We start from the raw sequence: 10,676 nt of genomic DNA on the forward strand, positions 1-10,676 counted from the left end.
ACGACGAGGTGTGTCGCGACGCCCAGAACAAGGTGTGGTAACATATATAATAGCTAGCGTTTTAGTATCTTCAGTGTTACTTACCTGTGGTCCATCTTTTGCAGTGGCATATTTGTTTTGCTGCGCCAACGTTAATTATGTGTTTTTTCCTCGGGTGCAGGAAGACGACGATGAAGAAGAAGAACTGAGAGAAGAGGAGGAAAGGATAAGAGAGTCATTTGATGTAATGCCATAAATTGTGTGGTAAAGAACCATTTTGTGGGAAATTGATTGACCAGTTGACTAATTATTTCTTGTGTGTTTATCTTCTGAAGTACCTTGACGATGTGGAATTTATGGAGAAACTCCGCAAGAAACGTGCTGAGCTCTTAGCCTTACATTCCAAAATCCAGGTTCGAGTCCCAATCTCCTTCAATTTGTTAGTGGGTGTATGTTTGTATAGTTTTTGTGCGGTTCACTGGTGTTTGTACCTCCTAAAACTTGATGATTGTATCTCCTAAAATCTGTTAGCTCTTAGCCAAATCTGTTTGGTGTTTGAAACTGGTCTGCTATTTGTTTTTCTTTGCTCTGTTTAGTTGTGCCATGTACAAGATTAGTGGTGCCGTTGCATGTTTTTGTTTAGATGACTCCATATACTCGTTGACCGTGCTGAGAAAAGTAGTGTTGCTGCTGTGATTTCAGAACGTGAACCACTATGTAATCAAGAACCCTAGTTGGTCTGTAACAGGACTGGAATAGAACATCATGGTTGACTACCACTCCCTCCATTCCCAATTAGTTGACGCAGATTTGTACTAAATATGCGTCAACTAATTTGGAACGGAGGGAGTATATTGCGACTATATTTTTCGCCATCAGCCAAGCCTTTGAAATGTCGGTATGTCAGTCTTTCCCAATTCTCTATCTCTGATGTCATGTGGAGGCACTGCCCGTGTATGAAAGTGTTGAATATGTGACATCGCTGTAAAGTCGTTTAAATATTCAAATTTTGTGTTCTTTACTAGTTCTATCATTGCTGCCATCTTGTAGGAGGATGAAGAAACGACCTGTAAAGAGTGAAGAGTGGAGATGTCCCTGCTTATTATCACATGTTTTCATTTATGTCAGTAATTTGAACTCAGTGAAGCTTGCGAGTAATTGTTGTTTGTGAACTTGCTATCAAGTTAAACACTTTAGCTATTATGACGTTTGTGTGTTGTCATGTGTGAAGAAGGCTCTGGAAGACGGGTTAACAGCCCAACCCCACGTCACGGACGAGTAAACAGCGGCACGAACCCTAGAAACATCTAGTTGCAAATGGGGGCCCTCCTCCTCTCGACTCTGCCCTAGCACCGTCTCCTCAGGAGGCGGCCGGGGCGGCGCGAGCCCCTTTTCTCTTCGTCCACCCCCCCCCCTCCCCCACGCCGCCGCCGGCAGGCGCCCCTGTATCTGGTCGGGTTGGTGTTGGCGGCGGCGGGACCTCCCATACTCGCGCGCGGTTCCCCGTCCCGGGGCAGAGGACGACGGCAGTGAAGCTCGGACGGTGGTGTTCCGGCGACCTAGAGACGGTGGTTGGTGGCGGGCGCGGTGGTGGCGCTGTGTGACGCCCCCGAAATTAATGGTGCACTAAACATCCACGCAGCATGCATGATCAAGATCAGTGACTCACGGTATAATATCACAACACAACTGTATTACTCAAATATAAACAAAGAAATAGTATATTACAAGCCCTCTAATCAGGAATCCAGGAATAAATGCCACAATCCCTCTAATCATGAACATCAAAATACAGGTTTGTTCGCATATGGTGCTAGGAGAGTAGTTTTTTTTTTTTTTGAGCCTACGGGGAGTTGTTCGTCGGCCTGCGCCTTTTCTCGGTCCCATCGAGCCGACCAGTTAAAATCCGGACCAGACCGGATGTTCTTTCGGACTGATTTCACTAACCAGACCGGTCACAAATTTTGGGCGGGCCTTCCTTCTCCGGCACGGTGCGGTCCGGTCCACGAGCGGGACCCCAATCATGATGCTCCGGCGCATCGGCGTCGGCATGGCCATAGCGTCCGTCGCCATGGCTGTGGCGGCGCTGGTGGAAGCCGTGCGCCTCCGCTCGGCCAGGGACGCCGGCCTGGTCGACCGCCGGCAGGTAGCTGCGCCGCAGTTGGTGCTGATCGATCGGCTTCGCCAACGAGTTCACCATCGTCGGCTTCGAGGAGTTCTCCTACGACTAAGTGCCCGGCGCGCCACGGAGCGTCGGGCTCGCCTGAGCATCGCGGGCGTGAGGAGCTACACCAGCCGACCAGCGGCACGCTCGTCTCGGCGGTTGACTGTGCGACGAGGAGCACGAGGGGGAGAGCAGGTTCTCGGACAACCTCAACCGGCTTCTTTTTTTTTTACGGGGAATTTAGAGCTTTATTCAAACAAAAGCGTTCTCTGAACAGTCAGCTAAAAGACTGCTGATCAGGAAGCTCTTCTGCTGCTTTGGAGGTGCTCGGTTTCCTGTATTTTTCCAAGCGAGATACGTCTACACCAACAAATGCGAGCCTGTAATGCAGACTCGACGAGACGACCGGAGTGCAATCTGCATCTCGCCCCTGAAAAGTGAGAAGCCAACCGATCTGCATCTCACACTTGATTTCACGGAGAGACATGCCTTGATCCACACTCACAAAGTCACAATAATAGTGGGGCAGTTATTAATTCCATCGATTTAGACAGGCCCCTTCTCCATCACGAGAGACACGTGGATGGTAGTAGTGTAATAAGTACCGCCCAGGGCAGCTGTAACCTGCAGGTCCACCAGCAGAAGGCACACACTGAATAGATCACGCACCGGCACCACCTCCGGCCAGAGCGCCAAGGCGCGAAGCGATGGAGTCGGGCGAGCCACTCCCACGTCGCGGCGGCCGCCGCGGCGGCTGGCGCGCCGCGCTCTTCATCGTCGGTAATCTCGCCGATCATTCCCCGCCGTGCGAGCTAATTTGTTTCGTCCTAAACGTCTCTCGCTTAATATGTGTTTAAAAGCCTGAACTAACCATCTGTGCGCCGTGCCTGCGTGCAGCCGTCGGGTTCTTGGAGCGCATCGGGTTCACCGGCGTGGGGGGCAACCTGATCACGTACCTGACCGGCCCGCTGGGCATGTCCACGGCGGCCGCCGCCGCCGGCGTGAACGCCTGGTCCGGGACCGTGCTGGTGCTGCCGCTCGTCGGCGCGCTCGCCGCCGACTCGCGCCTCGGCCGGTACCGCGCCGTCCTGATAGCCGGCGTGCTCTACCTGCTGGTCAGTGCTAGCACAAACTTCGCCCCCTCCCCTGTTCCGAGCATCTTTAGAGCATCATCCATGCCGCGCCTTGATTCCCTTGCCATTATTGCGCGGTAGGCGGTCGGGCGGCGGAGGTGACAATGATTTGCTCCACCGTAGAATTTCGCCAAGACTTCATTCTGGGGCGTGTGTCAGTACTATGCGAAACCTTTTGGAGTTGCCATCCAGCCACGGCAAAAGGTCTGCTTCAATTGCCGTCGGCGAATTGATGCATCGTCGCCTATCCTTGGTACACAACCGAGAAATGTCTGGATCGACCATCTCGTTGAGGTTCCAGACCGCGGGGTTAGCGGGGAAGTAACCAGAAGGCAACCGACAGATGACACATCCATGTGATGTGATGCGTACTGCTGCTGTCATTCTGAGATACTCCAGCGCTAGGAGCCAAGCTGGTCCCGTCCGTACAGAATTGGGCGTGGCTGGATCTCGTGAGTCAGCTGAAAATTTCGCTTGGGGTCAATCAATTTTGTGAACGTCAGATGCGAAATCAACGGACATAGCCTTTTTTTCAACCTCCCGCACATCTACTTTCTCCCCGCAGCCAGCTACCGCCGCCTCCTGCGGCCGGTGGCGCTCCCACGACCGCCTCGCCGTCCCGCCCTTACCTGAACCACTCCACCACCGGTCTTTCATCGCCCCCGGTCATCCCTCTAGCCACCCTCCCCTTCCCGTGTCGAGTTTTTTCTTCCGCGAAGCCCCGCTGCTGCCCCACCACGCCATCACTCTGAACCCTAAGATAGATAATGGGGTGATGACTGTGAGCCCCTTCTTTAGCTCCGGCGAGGCCCTTCCTCTTTCTTCCGTTCAAAAATCGACCGACCTAATTGTGAAAATCAATCGACTGATATGTAGCTAAAATAGAAAAAGATAAATAGATACTCCCTCCGTCCAAAATGTAAGACGTTCTTATGTTTTGGGATGAAGGGAGTACATAAATTTTAATTTTCTCTAAACGATGGTTCTTGGTTGCCATATTGGTCGTCAGATAAAACGTAAGATTCTCCAATTAAAAATAAAAGATAAGATTTTTGGTTGCCGTAGTCTACTCTCTTTTTTTTGTGAGAAACCACACTCTACTTTATCTGTACTGTTTGTAAGAGAGTAACATGCCAAAGTGTCCTTCTCAGTTCGAGCACAACAGTAAAAACAAATGAAAAATAAATTCAAAACATTCTGATTTTTGTGTGGCAAATATTAAGGAATGTTCGAGTGCTTGCAAAGTTCCAAGATGAAATCACATTCGTAGAAGTCGCAGCCAAACAAAAAAGCAGTGCTCCGAAATGTGTTTGGAATTTTTGGAGTATCATTTTTTCCCCATGACTTCCATGATTGTGATTTCATGATGAAACTATCCAAACGCCCAAAACTTTCCTTACTGTTTGTAAGAAAAATAGATATTTTTTTAAAAAAATAACCCTTTTCTCGATTTTACTATTTATACGGGAGCATGTGAGTCCAAGAGCAGATACTCTGGGTAACATGCAATCTCTTCAAATAAAAGATAAGATTGCCGAAAAAAAGATAAAACAAAAAAATTCTGTTATAGCACTCTATTTTACTTCACATATTAATTTTATTTGAAGTTTAACTTTCTGAAGTTCCACCAAGTTTACATAAAAGTATAATATTTTTTCAATTGTCAATATACCATTTTTAGGGCATCTTCAACGGCAACCCGGTAAAAACCTCCCGCATCCGTCCGTGGACAGGGGTGACCAGTCCGCGAACACGGATACAGGAGGTAGCCATCCAACGTTAGCCGCATTCCGTCCGTCAGCAAATTCAAATTCAAATCTATGCTGAACCACACAATGCGTCGGATCACACCCGCCGAATCGCATCTCCGATCACAACCAAAAGGAGGCAAATATGCTTAGGTTTTACATGCACAAATTCAAAAGAACATCAGTCCGGCAGTCCGTGCATTTCTGCTGCTGCTAGTGATTTTGAGAAAGGGCTAGTATCCAAGGTGAAAATATCCTACGATACCATGTATCACGTGATACCACGTTACAAAATTTTTACATTTGTTGAAAATTTCTTAGTTTTTTTAATGTTCACAAAATATATTTCTACTATCCCCAAAAAGTTCAGATCAAAATTTGAAATACACATTAAGAGAAAAAGGATGAATGGTGTCAAAAAAAGGCTGATGGAAAAAATGACACTATTCACACGGGGACTTCTCTTTTTTGTTTCTCCATGTATATGTTAATTTTGGACTTGAACTTTTAGGGATTGTGGACACATGTGTTTTGAACATTCAAGATTATTTTTTTCATTTTGTTGGATTTTTTTGAATAAATAAATATTCCCAATTAAAATGGAGACCCCTCTGTAATGCTTTCATGTGCATACTTTTATACAGTTTTGCTAATTGGTTATGTCTCAGTCGATGCTATATTCGTTCGAGCTTGTGTGAAGATTTATGCATTGTTTTCTTCTTATATACTATATGTCACTTGAGTGAGATTTTGTTAAATCTCTTAGTTGACTGACACCCAACCACACCCTACTTTACATCCCGTTACTAATGTTGATGATGAGCAGAGCTTGGGAATGCTGACGGTCTCGTCCATGCTGCAAACGCCGCAACCTCATCCTGCCGGCTGCCACAGCACAGGCAGCACCTGCTCGCCGCTGCCCTCGGCATCATCGCCTGCCCGGCTCGCCTTCTTCTACACCGCGATCTACCTGCTAGCACTGGCGCAGGGCTTCCACATGCCATGTTCGGAGGCTTTGGGCGCGGACCAGTTCGATCCCAGCGTCGGTGCGTCCCGGAGCTCCTACTTCAACTGGTTTCACTTCTCCATATCGTGGGGCTACGCCATCGCGGCGATCGTGGTCACCTACATCGAGGAGAATGTCGGCTGGACGGAGGGGTTCGCCGTGTGCTGGGCCACCATGGTGGTGTACCTCGTCGTCTTCTTGCTCGGCACGAGGACTTACCGTGTAGAGCAGCCCGTGGACAGCAGTTCCTTGGCGCACCTCACCAAGAAGCTCACATTTGGAACCAACAATGCCACCACTGACACACACCGGTGAGTGCAAATTGACGTGACAGAGAGATGGTGTCATGGTAGTGAGTAATGGCGGGTGTTTTTACTTGTGCAGGCTTTTGGCGACGGACCAAGATGTGGACGGCAAAGGGTTCCTCATTAAGCTGCTTCCTATCTGGTTGTCAAGCATAGTCATCGCCGCGGCCACCTCGCAGGTCTCCACCCTGTTCACCAAGCAGGGCAGCACGATGGACAGGCGCCTGGGCGCGGCCACGGGCCTCGTCGTGCCGCCCGCGGCGCTTCAGAGCTTCGTGAGCTTCACCTACATCGCGCTGGTCCCCGTCTACGACCGCGCCCTCGTGCCCCTCGCGAGGCGCCTCACCAGGCACCCAGCGGGAGTCACCATGCTCCAGCGCATCGGCGCCGGCATGGTCATGTCCTGCGTCACCATGGCCGTCGCGGCGCTCGTGGAAGCCAAGCGCCTCCGCGTGGCCGCTGACGCCGGCCTGCTCGACCGGCCCGACGTGGCGGTGCCAATGAGCCTGTGGTGGCTGGTGCCGCAGTACGTCCTGGTGGGCTTCACAGAGGTGTTCTGCTTCATCGGGCTGGAGGAGTTCTTCTACGACCAGGTGCCCGACGGGCTCCGCAGCGTGGGGCTGGCCCTGTGCCTGAGCATCTTCGGCGTGGGGAGCTACGCCAGCGGCATGCTCGTGTGGGCGGTCGACTGGGCCACGACGAGGGGCGGGGGAGAGAGCTGGTTCGCCGACAACCTCAACCGCGCGCACCTCGATTACTTCTACTGGATCTTGGCTGGCCTCAGCGCCTTGGAGGTGGTCGTGTTCTTGTATTTTGCAAACCGGTATGTGTACCGGAAGAATTCTGAGCAGCCAGTCGCCCTCCATTAGGGAATCAACAACTGGATGCACAACGGTGTCCAGTGGCATAGAAAGCTGCACTCTGCAGTGCGCTACAAACACCTTCCTACAGTGCATTGTCGATATATATAGATGCATATATGTATAAGCCTCCAGTTATGAAGAAACTCATAACATATGATGATCAAAAATTAATTTTATCTTTGTGCTGTACATTACATTACACGAGATGAACTGGGAAAAATCAAAGCTTGTCAAGCATCTGTCGGCCCTGGTTCAAACCGAGCGACACAAAAGGGAGGAACCGAAGAACAGAAGCATCAACGCTCCCAAATCAAGAAGACCACAATAAACGCTAGACACAACCTTTTAAATATAGGCCGATACGACCAATATATGGGCATATTTATTGGTTTTGGAGATCTGGCGATGTAAACACGAATATCATTTTGTAAATATCATTTTTACATGTATCATCTGACATGTATTGAAATATCCGCCGATATGGCATATATTTGGCCGATATGGCCACTGATATAGACCGATATGTAGATGACAATAATTCTTTATCAGAAAGTAACGAAAATACAATTATGTATTTACCACTTCATCATATTATCAAAGTCATGCTTAATATTTTGTAGAAAAGCATATATAACATATTTTTTTATTTTAGATTAAGGATTTTGTGAATCTTTCTTAAGGACTTTCTTGATTAAGAAGTTAATAAAAGTAGAGTCTAAATTTGTTATGTCAGAGCATTGACATCAAATATTTTGTTTTACTAAAATGGTTTGCCCACACAAAAAAACGACATGTTTTGAACAAGAATAATGAAAACAATTCACATACATTCTCTTCAATATATTGACATATTGATAACCCACAAGTATAGGGGATCGCAACAGTTTTCGAGGGTAGAGTATTCAACCCAAATTTGTTGATTTGACACAAGGGGAGCCAAAGAATATTCTCAAGTATTAGCAGCTGAGTTGTCAATTCAACCACACCTGGAAACTTAATATCTGCAGCAAAGTAATTAGTAGCAAAGTAATATGATAGTAGTGGTAACGGTAGCAAAAGATAACAGTGGTAAAAGTAGTGTTTTTGGTATTTTGTAGTGATGATAGCAATAGCAACGGAAAAATAAATAAGCGAAGAATAATATATGGAAAACTCGTAGGCAATGGATTAGTGATAGAGAATTATGCCGGATGCGGTTCATCATGTAACAGTCATAACCTAGGGTGACACAGAACTAGCTCCAGTTCGTTGATATAATGTAGGCATGTATTCCAAATATAGTCATACGTGTTTATGGAAAAGAACTTGCATGACATCTTTTGTCCTACCCTCCCGTGGCAGCGGGGTCCTTACGGAAACTAAGGGATATTAAGGCCTCCTTTTAATAGAGAACCGGAACAAAGCATTAACACATAGTGAATACATGAACTCCTCAAACTACAGTCATCAACGGTAAGTATCCCGATTATTGTCACTTCGGGGTTAACGGACCATAACACATAATAGGTGACTATAGACTTGCAAGATAGGATTAAGAACACTCATATATTGATGAAAACATAATAGGTTCAGATCTGAAATCATGGCACTCGGGCCCTAGTGACAAGCATTAAGCATAGCAAAAGTCATAGCAACATCAATCTCAGAACATAGTGGACACTAGGGATCAAACCCTAACAAAACTAACTCGATCACATGATAGATCCCATCCAACCCATCACCGTCCAGCAAGCCTACGATGGAATTACTCACACACGGCGGTGAGTATCATGAAATTGGTGATGGAGGATGGTTGATGATGACGATGGCGACGGATTCCCCTCTCCGGAGCCCCGAACGGACTCCAGATCAGCCCTCCCGAGAGGTTTTAGGGCTTGGCGGCGGCTCCGTATCGTAAAACGCGATAATTTCTTCTCTCTGATTTTTTTCTCCCCGAAACTCAATATATGGAGTTGGCGTTGGAGTCGGAGACGCAACAGGGACCCCACGAGGTAGGGGGCACGCCCTAGGGGGGCAGGCGCGCCCCCCACCCTCGTGGCAAGGTGGTGGGTCTCCTGGCCTTCATCTTTTGCAGATATTTTTCTTATTTTCTGAAAAGTGGCTCCGTGAAATTTCAGGTCATTCCGAGAACGTTTGCTCCTGCACATAAATAACACCATGATAATTCTACTGAAAACAACGTCAGTCCGGGTTAGTCCATTCAAATCATGCAAGTTAGAGTCCAAAATAAGAGCAAAAGTGTTTGGAAAAGTAGATACGTTGAAGACGTAGCACATATCATCCGATATGTCGAAGCCAAACTGGCAAGAACCCAATGTCTGATATTTTGAACCTTGATGCTAGGCCCTGCCAATAAATATGAGAGGAAGGAAGGATTGAGAGAACCAATGGTTGGAGTAAGAACATCGAGGCATCTACCGGATCCACGCATATCCATATCCCGTTATCTAATTTTTGCTTTTGACCGCCTTAGTGCCCTTAGAAAAATCCCGTTGTCTGGGCTTTTTGTCTAAGAGCCATATAATTTTGTAAGGATATCTAAGACAAACTTTGTAAGGATATCTAAGACAAACTAACTTGCTCAATAGATATATATCAGCCCAATCATGATGTCCGCCTTTTCGAAGTCCATCCTGCCAGCTCATGCTTATTCATCATTTCCCTCATATTGTACTTCTACATATGGAAGGAGATTTCACGCACACAAGGGCGGGGGCACCAACCCCATTTTTTCTTTTGGCTTTCAATTTTCAATCTCTGTATCTTTTGAATTGAACGTCCAAATTTAGCACCGTTTTCATATTCGTGTTTCTTGTGACGAGGGCTTTGAAATAAAACCTATTTTGAATACGTTTTGACGAGTTTTTAAAACTTCTTCAAGTTTTAACCGTTGAAACTTGATACGACAAACAACAAAAGTCACAACTTTCAGAAACTAAAACTTGGTGTGCCCTCATGCGAAATTGAATGACTTTGCGGATCGCGAAGCAATGCTGCGGCCGAGCACAGCTGATAATATGTGTGCCTCGACCCCTGCATGCTCCTGTGATTTTTCCTTCTACATGTTTGTCATGACAAGTAACTTCCATAAGGCTAACTTTTGTATTGTCTTCGAATCTAGCAACTACGTGCAACTTCCATATTTGTGTACTAGACCATGGCACATCAAATTTAATTAGAGTAAGTGTCCCTTAAATGCCTTCTTTCGTCTGCTTTACGGTGGCTTCTTATTAAATGAAAGACATCTCCACTACACTTGTGCCTTGAAAACTGAAAACGATGGTTATTATGACATGAGGTGAAATAGTTGATTTTTCTTCTCTTCCTTCCCTAGACCTACTGAAGTTGAAGGTATGTCCAATTATGAAAACAACAGGTCCGACAACAACTATCTATGAAGAATCTAATTTTTATCTTAGGATTTTGATCATGTGACTAATATGCTGGTGCACACATTAAACAGTCATGCCGACGGAGC

General features: G+C 47.0%; 1 protein-coding gene across 1 annotated transcript; it reads left to right on the forward strand.

The window, feature by feature from the left end:
• Positions 1-2,670: 2,670 nt before the first annotated feature.
• LOC119269746 (protein NRT1/ PTR FAMILY 5.10-like) lies at positions 2,671-7,389 on the forward strand. Its single transcript, XM_037551661.1, has 4 exons — positions 2,671-2,923; positions 3,041-3,258; positions 5,851-6,341; positions 6,415-7,389. Exons 1-4 carry the CDS (start codon positions 2,851-2,853, stop codon positions 7,202-7,204), a joined length of 1,572 nt encoding a protein of 523 aa, XP_037407558.1. The 5' UTR covers positions 2,671-2,850; the 3' UTR covers positions 7,205-7,389.
• The last annotated feature ends 3,287 nt before the right edge of the window (positions 7,390-10,676 follow it).

This window comes from Triticum dicoccoides, chromosome 3A (genome assembly GCF_002162155.2).
Source record: "Triticum dicoccoides isolate Atlit2015 ecotype Zavitan chromosome 3A, WEW_v2.0, whole genome shotgun sequence".
Lineage (NCBI taxonomy): Eukaryota > Viridiplantae > Streptophyta > Magnoliopsida > Poales > Poaceae > Triticum > Triticum dicoccoides.